At 39.4% G+C, this 17,422-nt stretch overlaps 3 protein-coding genes across 12 annotated transcripts in view; all 3 read right to left on the bottom strand.

Moving 5' to 3' along the window:
* The window catches only part of CADPS2 (calcium dependent secretion activator 2), a 528,014-nt gene that overhangs the window by 350,676 nt on the left and 159,916 nt on the right, over positions 1-17,422 (bottom strand). The window lies entirely within an intron of this gene.
* On the bottom strand, positions 4,287-5,417 carry RNF133 (ring finger protein 133). Its single transcript, XM_059395638.1, has one exon. It carries the CDS (start codon positions 5,415-5,417, stop codon positions 4,287-4,289), a length of 1,131 nt encoding a protein of 376 aa, XP_059251621.1.
* On the bottom strand, positions 7,885-9,804 carry RNF148 (ring finger protein 148). The gene is made up of 2 exons (XM_059395637.1): positions 9,780-9,804; positions 7,885-8,804 (listed from the first exon to the last, which is right to left on the bottom strand). Exons 1-2 carry the CDS (start codon positions 9,802-9,804, stop codon positions 7,885-7,887), a joined length of 945 nt encoding a protein of 314 aa, XP_059251620.1.

Below are 17,422 nucleotides of genomic sequence, written 5' to 3'. Positions count from 1 at the left end.
TGGAGCCTGAGAATCCGCATTTCCAACAATTTGGAGTGATGCTGCCACTACTGGCCTGCAGACTACTGTTCTGAGATGCTCTGCCTTGGGTTGAAAGGACACACAAACTGGTCATCTGATATAAAAGCATGGTGGCCTTTTCCATAGGCAACTGTGTTTATCACTGAACTTTCAAACAGGGAAGGATATCAATTGTTGGGGGGGAATTATAAAAATTATTTTTAACCCTCTCAAACTGCAAAGGAAAAAGGTTACACAGACAATCCCCACCACACACACAAATTCACTCTTTACACAAGAGATCAATTCCAGAATCAGTACATCCTAATTGTAAGCAGGCTTTCCCCTGGAGCTCAACTCTCCCTTCTCAGATACACCCTGCCCACAAACTCACCCACCAACCCCCCTTTATCACTAATTACATTGAGCTTTCAAGAGTTACCACTTCTACCCTCCCTTTAGCATTCCCAATATCTTTTAGCTAGAGGTTTTCTTCTAAGGCCCAATCCCTAAAGTCCTTTAAACAGGCCTCCTCTCAACACTCTCTCCTTAAACACTACTTTTCAAGCTAATTGTAGGGTAGTGGTGAAGACCAGGAGCTGTGAAACCAGACCAAGGTCAACCACACATTTTGCCACAAACTGCTTAGCCTCTTAGAGAGCTTCTCTAATATTCTCGTCTAAAGAATGGGATACTGTTATTATATTAATAATCATTTATTAAGTAAGTTCTATGCAGTTATTGATGGGTACGTGTTAAACTGTTATAGGTCATGTCAGCAGCTGAAGTCATCAAGCAGCAGTATCCTGGAGGTCAAAGATGACAGCACAATTGTGAAGCCACATGTGATGTTTATAGGTGGTCTCTCTATGAAAAAGGGCATTTTCTGTGGAGGGAGGTGATGTAGAGCTTCGATACCTGTGTGCACAGGGGTCTGCGCATTTCAGGTGCATCACGCCCTCCTCTGCCAAAAATGGTCTTTTAGTTTTAGAAAGCCAGGCATATATTAAGTCATATGTTGGTAATCGTAATAACTCATAATCCTTATTCTCCATCACTAAGCACTAAGTACTAAACATTTTAAAATGCACTAAATACAAAGCCAAATAAATGATAAAATCCAGAAACTGGGGCACATAGTAAATGGTGGAGCAAGAACATGGAGTTGTTGTGACTCCTTCACACAGTAGCAATAGGTGAAAGCTTACTCTTTTTACATCAGTGTTTCTCCAAATTTTGATCCCCTCCCCCACTCGATTACTGTGTGCTATTTCAAAAACCAGTAAGTTTGTAAAAGGAGAAAACACTAACTAGACACTAAAATACAAGATCCCAAGATGCCAGATCCTAACTCACTAAACCGTCTGAAGTACTCACACTATGGTAAATATTATGGCTGACCAACATCTCTCTAGAGTGCAATTGCCTTGTAGTTCACCTATGGTAAGAGACAGGGATACAATCAGTTTAGTGTGTCCTGTAATACAAGGAAATGTATAGATAAAATCACCTATTGCATCACCCAATCAGTAGTCGCCTTCTTTAGAATCCTTTTCACTTTACTAACATTAAATCTAAATTGTTCCAGTAATTTTAAAAAGTTGCATTTTTATAAGGAATATCAACCCCCATTAGAGGTGAGTGTGGGGAATCAAACTACTAGAGAATGCAAAAATATACAAAGAAGATATACAGGGAAATCCATTGCAACACTGGTGTTAGGGGCAAAACACTTCACATTATAATCCCATGCCATTATGACAATTTATTTACATCACTATGTGTAAGAGAAAATGATGTAACCCCAAAGTAGGTAGAAATCTACTACAATGAATACCTTACATTGGACATAGTAGTCTTATTTCCAGGTCCTAGTTATTAAACGCAGACTAAAAGTGGTTTATTGATCTGTTTACAACACTTTAAGACAAAACTAAAACTGTTTTGTTCTGACGTAAGAAAAAGCAATGGGAAGCACTCAGTCCACTGCCTGCTACATGATAGGCACTCAGCGATATGAGTTCCCAAACTCACTGACCCAAACATAAGTTCTAACACCCTTCAAAGGGCATCCACTGAAAATCGTCAAATGGAGGCTAGCACACATTGGATTAAATGCCCTTATTAACAAGACACTGAATTATTAAAGTAAGTAAACATTCATTTCGTACACATGATAGGTCAGGTTTTAGGCTGGCAATGATGAACCAAGGAAAGAAACCAATGAAGCTCCGGAGAGGACAGAAAGAGAAGCCAAGAGCAAGGTTAGTGTGAAGAGCAAACAAAATATTCTTCAAGTTCTGGGTCTGTCAGAGAACACACACCCCAGGTTAATTTGCTAGGACGACAAAGAATGACAATGATTCTAGAACCTGGATTCGGGGACTCCCAGCACTGCCAGATACATTCACTTCCAGTCAAACTCTTGGACAGCTGGTGGAAGCCACCCTAGCCACCCCATGAGCTGCTAGCCCTGGGGGCAAAGATGCCAACAGTGGCCAGTCTGACAAACTCAACTTATCTTGGTTAAGCCTCAGATCCTACTAGATGTGGCCCCTCAAAGCATCCTCAGGGTTGTGCCTTTTCAATGCAATGCTTAGTACCTCAGAATTTGACTTCATTCTGCCAGATAAACTGAGCTCCTCATAACCGCATTCCTACTAAATCCTCCACAGTATGGGTGCTCTATGGTTCTTTCAAAGGACATCTCCTTTGATTAACTTAGTCCAAGCTCTCCAGGATTGGGTATTAAAAAGCCTGTGTGTACCCAGTCAGGTTTCACCCACCTCTCACCATCACCCCCGCCCCCCGCCGACCTGGTCGTCATGGATGCACTGTGCTGTGTGGCGATTCTCCCCAGCCTTAGAAGATTGATTCTCCCTCTTTCAGTCTTGCTTGGTGTTATACTTAGAACCAACAGTGGCCCATCCACCTGTCTCTGAATTCCAGTGTTAGCCTTAAACTCCAGAAATCACTCCTAACACATCTCTCTCTAGTGTTGCACAAGAACTAAAACCTCACTATTAGTCCGGGAGAGTTCAAAGGTCCTTGTTAAAATTATGCACGCTCTGGAGCACTGGGTGTTAAAATGCAAATAATGAATCATGGAACACTACATCAGAAACTAATGATATACTGTATGGTGACTAACGAGATAAAATAAAATTATGCATGCTAAATTGAAATAATGGATTCTGAGCTAAAAATCATAGTTTTACATTTTGTCAAGGAGATTTAGGGTGAAAATTTTCAGGATTAACTTCCCATTATTGTGTATTGTGGGGATAAACTGCCCCAGTTTTTCATATTAACACATATTTACATTATGAGTAAAGTACTCATTCCTTCACCAAAAGTATTTGAGTGCCCAGCACTATGCTAGATCCTGGGAATACAGTGAACAAATCCCAAGTAAACACAATACAGCAGACACAATCCCAAGATGTCATAATTAACATCTACATTGTGATACCTATCACTCCAAAATAACCTAGCAGATTTTGAATATTTAATGGCAAAACAAACTGGATAGTATGGTGGAACCCATGGGAAAACTAAACATCGGAGGATTTATCACTTAAATCTTTCTACACATTATAAACATGTATTAATTATAAGCAACACTGGATGTAGAATTATTTAAAAGAGCTAATGTTTTACTTTTAAAACTATTATTATGCATATACGAATCACATAAAGGGTACTAATAGCTTGAAAAGAACTGCTTGTTAAGAGTAACAGTAATAAGATTCCATACAGCATAATTTTCAGGCTAAGAATGAAAAAACACAGCACAATGACTTCAAAAGTAATATATTGCACTATATATATATTTATACATATAAATATATATATAGTCTCAAAGCTATTACTCTTCCTAGCATATAAAGGATAAATTTTCTTTTCCAAACTTAATTGGTGGTTTCTGTATAAGAAACATGCAAATATATTAATTTTCTTACCAAAATAGAGCCCAATATATGAACAAACATTTAGGGGGGAAAGATTTGTCCATGATTTTAACATGCACCTGTATGTAGAAACAAACATATATACTCACAGGAGTGACAGACAGACAAAAGGTTAACATTTAGCAAAGGCAAAAAAAGGAAACAAACAAACAAAAACCCTGCTAGGCCTTTTTTTCTGCTTGACAGAGAATGGAGAAAGTTAGCAAAGTAACAGAAAGGGACACAAAAACCACACTTCAAACAAACCAACTGCTTGTCAGTATTAGGACTTGAGTTGACAAACAGGTTTAATCCACTTCCTCAAAGGCAATGCTGTCAAGGTGAAGGAGGAACGTCTTCTGCTACTGCAGGAGGCTGGCTGTCATTCCGAGGAGTGGGCTCCTCCTCCTCCACCACACTGGTCACTTTGTCAGACTCTCTCGCAGGAGGAAGTTCGTTGTTTGTCCCCTCTTCACTAGGGAGGTTACCAGACAATTCATTCGACATGAGAACTTGCAAAGATTCTGTTCCATCTTCAACATCCACCTGAATGCCCAAAGCTTTAAGAATGTCGCATTTGCACATAGGACATGTCCCATGGGCCAGAAGCCAGGGGTCGATGCAATTCTTGTGGAAGAAGTGTTTACAAGTGAGAATACGAACTGTATCATTAGGCTTATAGGGTTCGAAGCAAACTACGCAGCTATCTCCGTTGGGACTGATTTCCGCGTCCCCCTCCTTCAGCACCCGAAGCTGGAGCTGGCCAAAGGCTTTCTTGAGATCGGTCGTTAACCGCTGCCATCTCCGGTTCTGAATCCTTGCTACCCAAAGTCTCCAAATATGATAAAAGATGAAATATGCTAAAGTAGCAGTTGTGACAATCACAAAAGACACAAAATAGTGATTCATCCAGATGATGTGTTTTCTCCCCACCTCAACTATAGCTGTGACGTGAACTCCCTTCTGAATTAAGTGTAAAATCTCCATGCCCTTCAGGTTACCGATCATCACCACGACGATGTCTTCAAATGCCTGATGAGACATGGGAAAAACCTGATTACCAGTTCCGGGAAAGTTGTAGATGATCACGCCACTGGCTCCCTTCTCCACGGCTACCTTAACTTTCTGCGTGAAGGTACAACCTCCCCGTTCAACGAGTGCGAGCCAGGTCTCGGAGTTCTTTGATCTTCTGAAACTGGTAGTGGGATTACACGCATTTTGAGTTTTCCCTTCTGGTGGCACGATAACTCCTGCCACTCGCTTCAAAGTGGAGCTTCTTCCGAAGACTCCGGTTTCCCCCAACTCCGACAACATACGATTCCCGACGTGAAAGGATATGTTCATGTAAGCAGTCCAAACAGCACTAGCTCTGCAACAGTTCTGACAAAGAAGCCAAAGAAAACCGAGTTTCACAAGCCAGGAAGATGCAGGGTTGTTTCCGTGAGTGCCAAGCCTGAGCAGATTCATCTCTCTCCTTACCTAGAGACTGAAGTGCCAACCCAAAAGAAAGATGTGGCTTCCACATCTGTTGACAATCAATGGAGAATAACAACATGAGAAAAATCTTCTGGGTGAAAACAAGTTTCACAGTCTTCCAGCATGTTTTTTGTCAGAAATTTTTAAAGATGTCTTAGGAGGTTCAGATGTTTTATTAGAGAGAGAGAAAGAGAAACACTTTAGATTGAAAAAAAAAATCGCAGTCTCACTAATGTAACTCCAGATGCTGTTTACAGTTGGGTAATGTGATTATGACATAAAAGGCAACACAGCCAATTAGAGAAGAGCTTTGAGCCTGCTAGAAATGTACGGCCTGAATGGTTCAAATACTGTTATGGGTGATTTCTAGGTTGTAAGGTCAACTCAATCCTTGAGCTACATGTTAACAGGTAGCACTTTCAACAAAAAAATATAAAATTCATACAACACGCGCACATACAAAACTTGAAAGCATATGCAAGAAAGCCACGGGATTGCCATTTTTCTTGACAATACATCAAGGAAACGTAATAAAATGGCAAGTTTTAAATAATTAGAAATTAGTACTAGGAATAATTATGTGGTAAAAGCAGTGGACTCTAATACCACTTTTGACTCACATTTGAGTCAGTGAGCCTATGAGCCAGTGAGCCAGTGAGCCTATAAACCATTACACTAAATTTTTTTAATGATTGCTTGCTCAGGTATGTTGGTTCACTTTGGTTTTGATTCTGATTTTTAAAAGGAGGATTTTGATTTCCAAATCCTGTTAGATTACTTCAGCTCCCCTTCTTCACTCTTACATTGATTCTCCATAGGGATGACAGCGGTAAAGAACACTAATCTCTTTTCTCCGCAGATCTTGGCATCTGCTACTGATCTAACAGTATTTTGAAGGAAGAAAGGAATAGAAGCAAAAAATTATATGTAGCAGTCTAGTTTAGCATAATTCATTTTAAGCAAAAAGGCAGCTATTGATTTTAAAAAGAAAAACGTCAAGGTTCCCATTTAGAGTTAACCAGCAACAGCAGTTAAAGGTCATAGATGCATGGAACAAAACCTTTGTCAAAATCAACATCCCTGGTAGACCCACCCTCTACACACACACCCATTGTCACCTCTGCCTTTATTTTTGCTGCACTTATATCAATGGCACAAAATGACTCGAGACCAAAACAACGTGTGAGCTAATGAATATGGCCAACCCCTGGTGCTGTCACACACTTTCCTGAGGGTATCTCAGTGGTTCTTACCCACTAGCTAGGAAACCAAGAACTTTGACATTGAACACAAAGGTCTGACCTTTACACACAGGACACTAAGAGACCATTTTGGTTGGGTCTTACCAGGATTAAGGAAGCTAGTTCTTTTTATGAAATGTGAATCAAAATAATTTGAGGCAGGAAAGGCGGAGGAAAAGGCCCTATAGACCTAACCAAAACAGAATAAAAAGAAAATATTATCATGTAAACTATAGCTCACCACGGTCCATTTTCTTTCCCAAAGGCCATTAATCTGATTTTATTTCCGTACAACGCATTCTCCCAAGTGTGTAGTACATGTTTGTAGACTCAAAGTGCCATCCAAATTGGATATCAATGGTTTAGCATTTCACCCAAAAATATTTGTCAAAATTAGAACTCAAATCTTTCAGCCGCTTATTGTTACACATAGGTGTTTGTGTTTATCTACTCAAATAGAGAAGCAAAATACAGAACTTGAAATGCTAATTAAAATTTTAGTTCCACTCTAGATCTATATCAAAATGGCCCGAAACACACTCACCACACACCACCAGTATTTTAAGAAAACAATTATTTACTAACATCACTTCTAGAAAGGAAATCTGCTACCGCAGCTAATTCACTATACTAGGATTTAAAGGGCTTTGGCAAACAAAAGTGATTTTTTTTGGTGTGATCCTGCCCTAAATGAAGCTTATAATCATTTAAAATATTTTAGTTACATAACCAGAGGTGTTATCATCTAAAATAATTACTTACAACACATTACTCAGTACCTCTGAAAACCATTTCCTGATATTAATTAACCATGGAGAATTAAATCAAGATCTAACTCTATAATCAAAGTTAACAGCAATATGTTATCAAAAATATGGAAATAAAATATAAAAAAGAAACCTTCAAGTATCACGACTCCCTGTGGCCTCAATGTCACAACCATTTTAGCTTGCAGATTAACTTGCTTTTAACATATACTAATATTCTTACTTGGATATGGGCAAAAACGTAGCAACCTAATGAAAAAACAACAAGTTCAAATAACTGGGCATGATATGGAGTTTTATTTTTAAAACACACAAGTGTCATCCTCTTTAGTACTTAGGTAGAGAAGATGAAGTTGTTTTTTTTTTTCTCTACATAAAGTGCTAAAAGAGAATTCATTTCATTTTAATCTTTGGAAAGACTTGGTTACATCTTCGGAAGCTTCTCCAGGTTTAAGTTTTCAAAATATCACACTTGCACATGGGGCATGTCCTATGGGCTAAAAGCCAGGGGTCAATGCATGCCTTATGGAAAAAATGTTTGCAAGTTAAAATACGTACTACATCTTGGGGTTTGTAAATGTCAAAGCAAACAACACAACTGTCTTCATCTGGATCTAGTTCCTTATCCCCTTCTTTGAGCACGCGCAGTTGAAGCTGACCAATAGCTTTCTTCACATCTGCTTTTATCTGTCTTCGCCTCCTGGTGGAAGAATTGGGCACCCTAGGTCTCCACGCACAGTACAAGAAAAGGTAGGCAACTGTGGCAGCCAGGAAGGTGAACAGAGACATGATATAATGGCTCAGCCATGGCAGATGCATTCTCCCCACTTCGATGATGATTGTCACATAGACTCCCTTCTGAATCAAGTGCAAAAGTTCCATGCCTTTCAAGTTGCCTATCATCACGGCAACTATGTTTTCTGTTCCCTGATGAGACATAGGAAACACTTTGTTGCCTGTACCTGGATAGTTATAGATGATCACCCCATTTGCTCCCTTCTCTGCTGCCACATTGATCTTATGTGTAAAAGTACAGCCTCCCCGTTCGATGAGGGCCAGCCAAGAGTCTGCCTGTTCAGGCCTGCTGAAGTTGGTCATAGGATTACAAGCATTCTGATTCCATCCTTCAGGAAGTACCACCGCACCAGACACCCTTTCCAAAGGAGAATGATTTCCGAAAACGCCACTCTCTCCTAATTCTGATATAATCCGATTTCCCACCTGAAAGGTTATATTCAGGTGGGCTGTCCAAATGGCTTTTCCTTTAGAAGCAGGAAGGCTAAGTAGTAGAAAGACGCTAAGCCTCAACAGTTGGGATAAAACAGAACTATGAGTTGAAGGAGTAATTCGAAGTAGGCTCATTCCTCCATCTGCCTAGTAACTGACGAATGAAAACAAAAAGTCAATCGTAAAACAAAGAAGCTAACTCCAATGGTTGGCAGTAGATATCAAAGCACATTAATGAAAAAAGGTCTGCGCCGATCAAAGGTATGCTGCTCCTTCCAGCATTTTTATTTTTGGTACATTACGTTTCTTATAATGAAACAGAATAACAAGAGCTGTTATTACTACAATGTGATTTCAAGAAAACTATGACTTCCTAATGGGGAAATTGTGACATCAGAGGTAGTTAAGCCAATCCAGTTGCTTATATTAGAGCCTTGCATGCTGAAATCCTATTGGCCAAAAAGCTACTAAGCTAGGACTCATGGGATAGAACAATTTGAATAAACTCTAAAGCAATAAATGGGGAAATTTATTATTTTTAAGCCTTGAGTTTCTTCCCCAGTTCTGGATTAAATGAAAAGCTGCCTAAAAAATACTTTATATTCATTGTTTTTCTGTTAAGCAAAGTATAAATCATTTATGTATTAGTGTATGTGGTTGGCCAGTCACCAGTTTTCATGCATGGTTCTACGCTATCCAATATGCTAATCTTTGGACAGTAGGAACAACTCATTCTCACTCTCTTCCAATATTAAATGCTTATCCCAGATTCAACATTAAATGCTTATCCCAGATTCAACATAAGGACAATAAACATGCTGTAAGACTGATACATTGCTAACATACAAGGGGAATTCAACTTTTCACTAAACTAGTTACTAAGAACCCACTGTGTGTTAGGCAAACACTAAGTCTGGTTCATACAGTGGAGAAGCAAATGCACACACACCTATTGGCGCACACTATCTCGTGGGGGCAGATTTAAACACAAACCAGGTGTATAGTTGAAAGTTGAGACAGTATGGTTCTGAGAGGAAAACCAGAGTATTAAGAATAATATAAAAGGAGTCAGACTTTGATTAGCCGTCCAAAGCATTGCTCCCCTAAGGAAGCGGTACTCAGTCTAAGACTTGAAAGACACATCAGAATTACCCAAGAAAAGAATACTATTTCAGAGAGAGGAAATGCCAGTTTCAAGACCCCAGCACAGCAAAGAACACAGCAAGTAGAAGGATCGGAAGCGATAGGTGTTTGCCAAGATGAGAGGAGAGAGTGCGAAAGTTAATGAGAGAGGAAAGCAAATAGCAGTCAGTGTTCAGGGACGAAAATGTTACAACCAAGGGCTTCGGATTAGGTCCCCAGGACAAGAGAACCATGCTGGAGGGCTCCAGGCTGGGGAGGCCACTTATAAGCATTTCAAAACATTCACTTGTTATCCACTGCACTTTGGCTGCCCTCTGTGGGAAGTGAACTGGAGTCGGAGAGCAGAGCGGTGAGATGAGCTTAAGTAGACAGTGGCTTGGACTCCTGAAAGAGCGCAGAAGAGAAGCAGAGGCACAGACAAGTCTCCGAGTTACTGCAAAGGTTGAATTAACAGGTGTGGTAACTGGAAGGGTAATAGCGGATTGAGGAAAGGAAGACCACAACCGTCACCTATCACTGTATTATTTCATTGTTGCAAACCACGGCATCTCTACTGCTTTAAAGATTCTTTAATGCTGGTTTGCTTCTATTTGAAGTCTTCACCTGAAGTCTGTTTCAAGGCTCCAATAAATTGGCAACACTCAAACATTTGTTATTCACTTTACAGAGGACACAGTGTATGCCCTTAGGCATGCTCTAACACCCTGGGAATACAACAACAACCTCACCACCACAGACAAAAAGACAAAGAAACCAGAGTCATGTTGAAAGAATTTTTCATTTTGATAAAAACATTTAATTGTACTCCCCTGCCCATAATATTTAATATTCATTTTTAAAAATAAAATTGGAAACAAACTTGGATCGTTCCTGCCATTTTCTTTGATCGTCATGTCGTAAAGATAGATAAAATGTAGACTTTTCCCAGCTTCAACCCCAAGTGAATCCCTGGCCCATTCTATTAACAGCAATGAAGAAAAGCCTGGCTAAGACAATGGTTTACATCATCACATTGGAGGCTGTTTACACCTGTGATTATTTAGCATTTGGGGGTAGGATTTTAAGAAGTCATCTCTAAGTCATGGGTATAAACACCACAGCATAAGGAATATAGTCAATGGTATTGTAACAGCATTGTGCGGTGACAGATGGGAGCTACGCTTGTGAGCAGAGCATCACGTATAAACTTGTCCAAACATTATGTGTACGCCTGAAAGTAATGTAACATGGAGTGTCAGCTGCACTTGAGGAAAAACACCACTGGAATAGAATTTAAAACACTGGAATTACCTCCTTCCAAATGAGTTTATTAAAAAAATAAATCATTAAGTTGTAGAGACCTAATGCCCAGCATGGTGACTATAGGAAATAATAATGTACACTCAAAATTTGCTAAGAGAGTAGATCTTAAGTGTCCTTATCTCTTACACAAAGGGTAACTATGTGAAGGGATGGGCATGTTAATTAGCTTAATTGTTGTATCAAAATGTATACATATATCAAACCATCACATTGTACACCTTAAATATATACCATTTTTGTCATTTATGCCTCAGTAAATGGTAAGAAAAAACAATTCTAATTTTTAAGGGTAAAGAGTTTAAATAGTAAATATATTTTGGCTCAAAACATCTCAAATCTCAAGGTTCTTTGGATGTTTGGGAAGATTTGACAAATTTACTAATTCATTATATTTTTCTCACCATAAGGTGAAGTGATTAAGGCAGTGAGAGTCTTCTGCCTGCGTCTTAGAACGAATGCAACCATAAGAATCCTTTGCCTTCAACACAGTGGTTTCCGAATGGGGGACAATGCTCCCTTCTGAGGGACACTTGGCTATTTCTGTAGATTTTTTTTTTTTTTTTTTGGTCTGGAGATATTTTTGACTGTCACAATATAACAGTACTACTGGCATCTATCTATTGGTAGAGGCCAGGGACACTTTCAAACATCCCCAAATGCATATGATGTTCTGTGAATTAATTAGCTGGTCCTAAACGTCAATACTAAGGCTGAGAAACTAACGGAACAGGCTTGGGAGGAAGGAACCATCCCAAAACTCACTTCTTCATGAAAAACAACCACATCTGAGTTCGTATCAGGGAGTAAGTTTTTATAACTGACAATACATCTATCAAAAATGATGCCCTCATCCTATCACCATTTCCCATTTTCCTTGGAATAGAAACAATGGAGACTTGCACAAGCAACCTATCAGTCCATGAAACCTCATTACAAACTGCATCTATTTTATCAGGACCAGACCCCAGAGTCTTCTATCCTGGGGCTGGGACAGTTGAATAGAGAAGAAGCAGAAGGGCATGTGGACTGAAGGACTGATGCTATTCTAATCTGTTCCTTTTAGACTATTTATTCAATCTATAGACGTCCTTTCTTTTCACCAGCAAGGTGAAAGAAGTTTTCACTCTGAACTCTGCAGGACAATTAAAGAGAACTGACTTATACTTCTATGGCCGGCTGATCCAGGGGTTCAAAACTCCCCTCTGCTTCCATCTTGTTGTTCTCCCCATGTACGCTGCTCTTCGTCTTACGTAGGCTCACCTCATGATCCCTGAAGGCAGCTCCTCTTGTTCCATATATCAACAGGCAGAATGGCAGACCCTCTAGAAGCACAAAGAGACTCCTTCTGCCACATCTCTAAAAAACTTGATGTCACTCTGGCTAGCAGTGCTTCACAAACCCATGCCTAACGGATCCCTTAGAAAACGTAGTAGAAACTCAGGTTAATCATGGTTTACCTTGCTGGGGAGAACAAGTCCCCTAGCAGAGCACGTGGTAAGGGGGACTGCAAACCTCACTGGTACTCTGCCACTAAGGGAAAAAGGTATAAAGTGGATGTGAGTAGGGAAACAAAACAGTTACAGGCTCTAAATTCCTTAGTTTTACCCAAAGGAACAACATTTAAATTATCTTTAACCATAACAAACATGTAATGCACACTCCATACTCTGTACTGACAGGAGCCAGGGCCTATATTACAAGGAACACAATATGGCTCTTGTATTAAGGAGGTCATCGTCTAGTAAGGAGAAAGGAGTTATACACAAATTTGGAATGTGCATATATGTATTTTAACTTCCAGGTTCCAATTAAAATTTCGAGGAAGGTTATAATTTTCATTAAGTTATGGGTGAGTAAAGCAGGTGACCTCTCTCTATCCCTCTGCTCTTCATCAACTTCTGTTAAGAATGCTCAAACTTCCAGAAATCTCTACTCTGATGAGAGAAATAGCCAAATATATTCACATAGCATCACTCCAATAGTATCTTAAAGATACAGGGAATATTGAAAAAACATTGTTCAATTAATTATTTCACAAGTCATGGTACCCCAGGCTATGATATTCGAGATCTCCAGGAATCTACAAAACACACTGGATGTTCATTTAAGCTAGCTAGGAAACTATGTAGCTTTTCTGCAAGTAATTAAATGTAGCATAATGGGATTTGGCAGAACAGATTACTGACCCAAAGTAGTTCATGGAGAATCACCAAAAAGAAAATAAGGCTCATATTTTCTGAAAGTAGTTATCTTAAAAGATATTTAAAAATAAAACAATCTTAGCTTAACATTTTATTTTATATACATACATATATATATGTATGTACATATATATATATGTATGTACATACATATATATATACATATATATATATATATATATAGTTTTTTTTTTAAGATTTTACTTATTTACTTGACAGACAGAGATCACAAGTAGGCAGAGGTAGACAGAGAGCGAGGAGGAAGCAGGCTCTCCGCAGAGCAGAGAAGCTGATGTGGGGCTCGATCCCAGGACCCTGGGATCATGACCTGAGCCGAAGGCAGAGGCTTTAAACCCACTGAGCCACCCAGGCGCCCCAACATTTTATTATATTTTATTGTAAACTGTAAGTTCTAAACAATGTATTTTCTCAATTTCTCCCATAAGTTAATCACTACTCTTACATATTCTCAGACATATGCAAGAAAAGATTAACATACAAATGGACCTCCTCCTCTTAGTATTTCTCAACCCAGAAAAGAGTTCTGAGTATGGTAAAGTGAAATACAGTATGGTTTTAAAATAACATAGGTTTCTGAATTACCTTGCAAGTCACATATTATGTACTAGGGCAGGTCCAGATGTATGAAAAAAAAAAAAAAAAAAAACAGAACTTACTCAGGCTCTTCATTATTCTTTATATTAACCAACATAATGACTTTCAGTATCATTAAAGCTCTGGTAATTAAGAATATTAGAAAAAACAAACAGCCAAAGCACACACATTTTAAATCACCACATCACTAACCATGATTTCTTCACTACTGTGAGCCAGGATTACTATTCCTTTCTATTTACTGCATGCCTAACAGTCAGATGCATGAAGAAGCTTAGTTGTATAGAGCTCCAAAGCTCCAAGATGCCCAGAGAATACTCACATTTCTCAAACACTTAAGAGCACTGGCTCAAGAGAGCTTGTTTGAATGAATGATTAACATTGGTCAGGTTCACCACACTTGAATGAGTACTTTCCCACTGCTTCAGTTTAGCCTTCAACATTATTCCCACAGTGTACAGTTCTGCAATAGCATCTTCTCTCCCATCACTGTTTTGCTTACCTTGGATTCATTCTGTTGCCAGAGCAACCTATAGACAAAAAGTAATGAAGTTTACAATGGCATTCATGTTTGCTGAAAACCTTAGATGGCTTGCTCTCACCAAAGGATAACAGCCAAATGTCTAAGGATGGAATATAAGCCTCTCCAGCTTGGTCCTCTTTCCTGAGATCCAGCCTCATTTTCTACCATTATCAGTCCTGAAATTTATGCTCTCTCAATTCAAACAGCTTATGGTTTCCTGAACTATTGCAGCAGTCACTATATAAGACCTTACAAAGGCTTTATTCCTTGTGCAAAACTGTCTGTCTCTATAGTAGGTAAGCTGATTGCAAATGACACCAATTACTTCCCTCCCTCTAGCAACACCACTTGTAGGTCCTTCCATCAGGAGATGGGATTTATTTCTAAACCCCTTGAATCTGGAGGGACTGGTGACTTACGTAGGTGAACAGACTAGGACAGAAGTACTAGTGAACAGACTAGGGCAGAAGTACTGATGTGTCAGTTCTGAGCCTAAGCATCAGGAGGCCTTATACTCTTCCCTATTCCCTAGCTTCTAGAATGCCAACACCCTCAAGTAAAGAAGACTAGCCTAATAGATGAGAAGAAATTACTTGGAAGAGAACCTAGGTATCTTCACTAAGACTACTCTAGATCAATCTACAAATGGGCCAACATGTGCAAGAGCCCAACACAAGTAAAGATGTCTGTGTGATCATAAAAACGAAGTCTAGGCAAGACCTTTAGACTCACCTAGTCAACCCTAGACTTCTGAGCAATAACAGATACTGGCTCTCATTTTTTAGTTTATGAAAAAAAATCGCTCTGATATAGAGTTTTGGGGTGGTTTATTATGTAGCAGTTGATACAGCTCCTCTAAAATATTATCTATTAATCTCCTTGAAGGCTGGGACTCAATCTTACTTTTTTTCAGTATTCATCCTCTACTACAATATCTAGCACATCTTAAGTTCTCAGTGAAGGTTGAATAAATTGTTAGTGTCATTATCCTCCATATTCTAACCTATACTGTTCCTTATGCAATAATACTTAGTTTTATCTTTATAAGGGTGATAATTATAGAGCATAATATAGTTAGAATATGCATCATGAGTTCAATCTTTAATTGTTCTGTAGACTTAATATTCCAAAGTGGATTTCCTAAAGCCATACTTGAACACAAAGATAAATGAGCATTTAGGATATGACCAAATCCCTTGAAAATGTAATGGGTGTAAACCAAACTAATTATATTCCATTGTACATTCAGAATTCAAGGTTCACATAACTAACACTAAACTGAAGGACAATTTTTTCTTCTCAGTCTACCTAGTTAGAACATAGAACAGTAATCAACGGAGAAGGAACACTTTACTAACCAAATGTGAGAAGTAATTGGGGAAAACATTTACACTGTAACCTTTGCATTTAGAAGGACAGAGGGAGGAGATGAAGGCCCTTAAGTAAACACAAGACTAAGGAAAATATATGATGGTATGGTCATCTTACTTTGATCCCAGAACAAAAGACATCTTAATATTAACTTAATCATTCAGACTGGATTTTTGCTTGAAAGGCTGGAGAATAGGCAAAATATACTCAATAAAGGGGGGGGGGGGATACCAAAGCAGAATCTTCTGAATAACCACCAAAACTTGTCCTGTTGTCTTTTTTTTTTCCTCAAGATTTATTTATCGGGGGGGGGGGGGGGGGGGCACAGGCAGACAGAATGGCAGGCAGGGGCAGGGGGAGAAGCAGGCTCCCCGCCGAGCAAGGAGCCTGATGTGGGACTCGATCCCAGGACGCCGGGATCATGACCCGAGCCGAAGGCAGCTGCTTAACCAACTGAGCCACCCAGGTGTCCCTGTCCTGTTGTCTTAATAGACTATTTTGCTCCTGTAGTTAACAAAAGTCAACAATGAAGACCAAATGTATATGAAAGGCTGCTTTTGAGGCTCTGCCTTTTTAAAGTTGTTCTAAACCCTAAAGTAGTTTCTAGACCTTCCTAAGCCAAAGTCAGTCATTGAAAGTTTCTATGTTTTGCCTTCCTAAGACCAGTCCCACTGAGCACAGTTAACTCTGAGTAAGCTCTTAGCAGTCAGAAATAGCAGGGTAGAGGTGATTAAGAAGATTTTCCCACTTTGATCAGTTGTATTTTTCCAGGTCACAAAACCTTTCCTCATTTATGAGGTAACTGAATTCCTCCTGGGAGGCAGCAGACAATCAACAACAGGAGAGTGGAGTCATCATACCCACAGCAACTGTGCTGAAGCCCCCAGCTGCGTGACAGACCTGCTAGGAATCCCAGTCCTGACCACATGCTAGCTGAGTGAGGGGAGCCACACTGTGCCTCCGTTTTTTCATTTGTAAGGTTGGAGAAGTACCTTCGGCCTCCCAGCACCACGGAGGAGCATCAGATGACCACGTCCACATTATTGGTAAATCACCAAGTACACTGCTGGCATGGCAGGGGCTCCCCAACTGGGCCCTCCTTCCCCTTTCCAGTTCTCTACAGCCTATTCCCCTCCATTTTCTATCAAATAAAGTTCTTCTCAACCTTCAAGACTCATCTCAGTCTTTGCTTTGCAATCTCCCCAGATGAAAGCACCTGCTTCTATGACCCATTGTTTTTGCATCTATTTGACAGTCAAACTTGCCATATAGTCCACGTAGTTAGAGGCCTGCGTCTGTTCATACTTTAACTTGATTTAAAATGTCTTGTGAGGAGCAGTGTTCACTTATCGTTGTAAAACCTGTGTTCCTCCCCTCCTTGCTGCTCTACTAGTACAGGAGCTAGTACTCAGTCTCTGTCAAATGTTTGACTTTTCAAGCATTTATTCTTCAAAGGATTAAGATATACCAGCAGCTATGGCAATCTCTGTTTTGTAAAGCCACCCATTAAAAAAAAATTTTTTTTAATATATATATATATATTTATTTATTTTCTGGACAACTGTTGTCAAGGTCATTCTTAGTGGAGGAAAGACTTGTCAAATCA

The sequence above is a fragment of the Mustela nigripes genome, chromosome 4, assembly GCF_022355385.1.
Source record: "Mustela nigripes isolate SB6536 chromosome 4, MUSNIG.SB6536, whole genome shotgun sequence".
In the NCBI taxonomy this organism is placed as follows: Eukaryota; Metazoa; Chordata; class Mammalia; order Carnivora; family Mustelidae; genus Mustela; species Mustela nigripes.
Note: the sequence above shows the minus strand (reverse complement) of the source record. Positions and strands in the feature narration are given on the sequence as shown.

Coding starts and splice junctions, on each gene's coding strand:
- RNF148 (XM_059395637.1), bottom strand. CDS start 9,804: ATGTGTCTTTCAAGTCTTAGACTGA. Junction 8,805..9,779: donor TCTTTCAAGTCTTAGACTGA/GTACCGCTTCCT, acceptor GTTACTAGGCAG/ATGGAGGAATGAGCCTACTT.
- RNF133 (XM_059395638.1), bottom strand. CDS start 5,417: ATGAATCTGCTCAGGCTTGGCACTCACGGAAACAACCCTGCATCTTCC.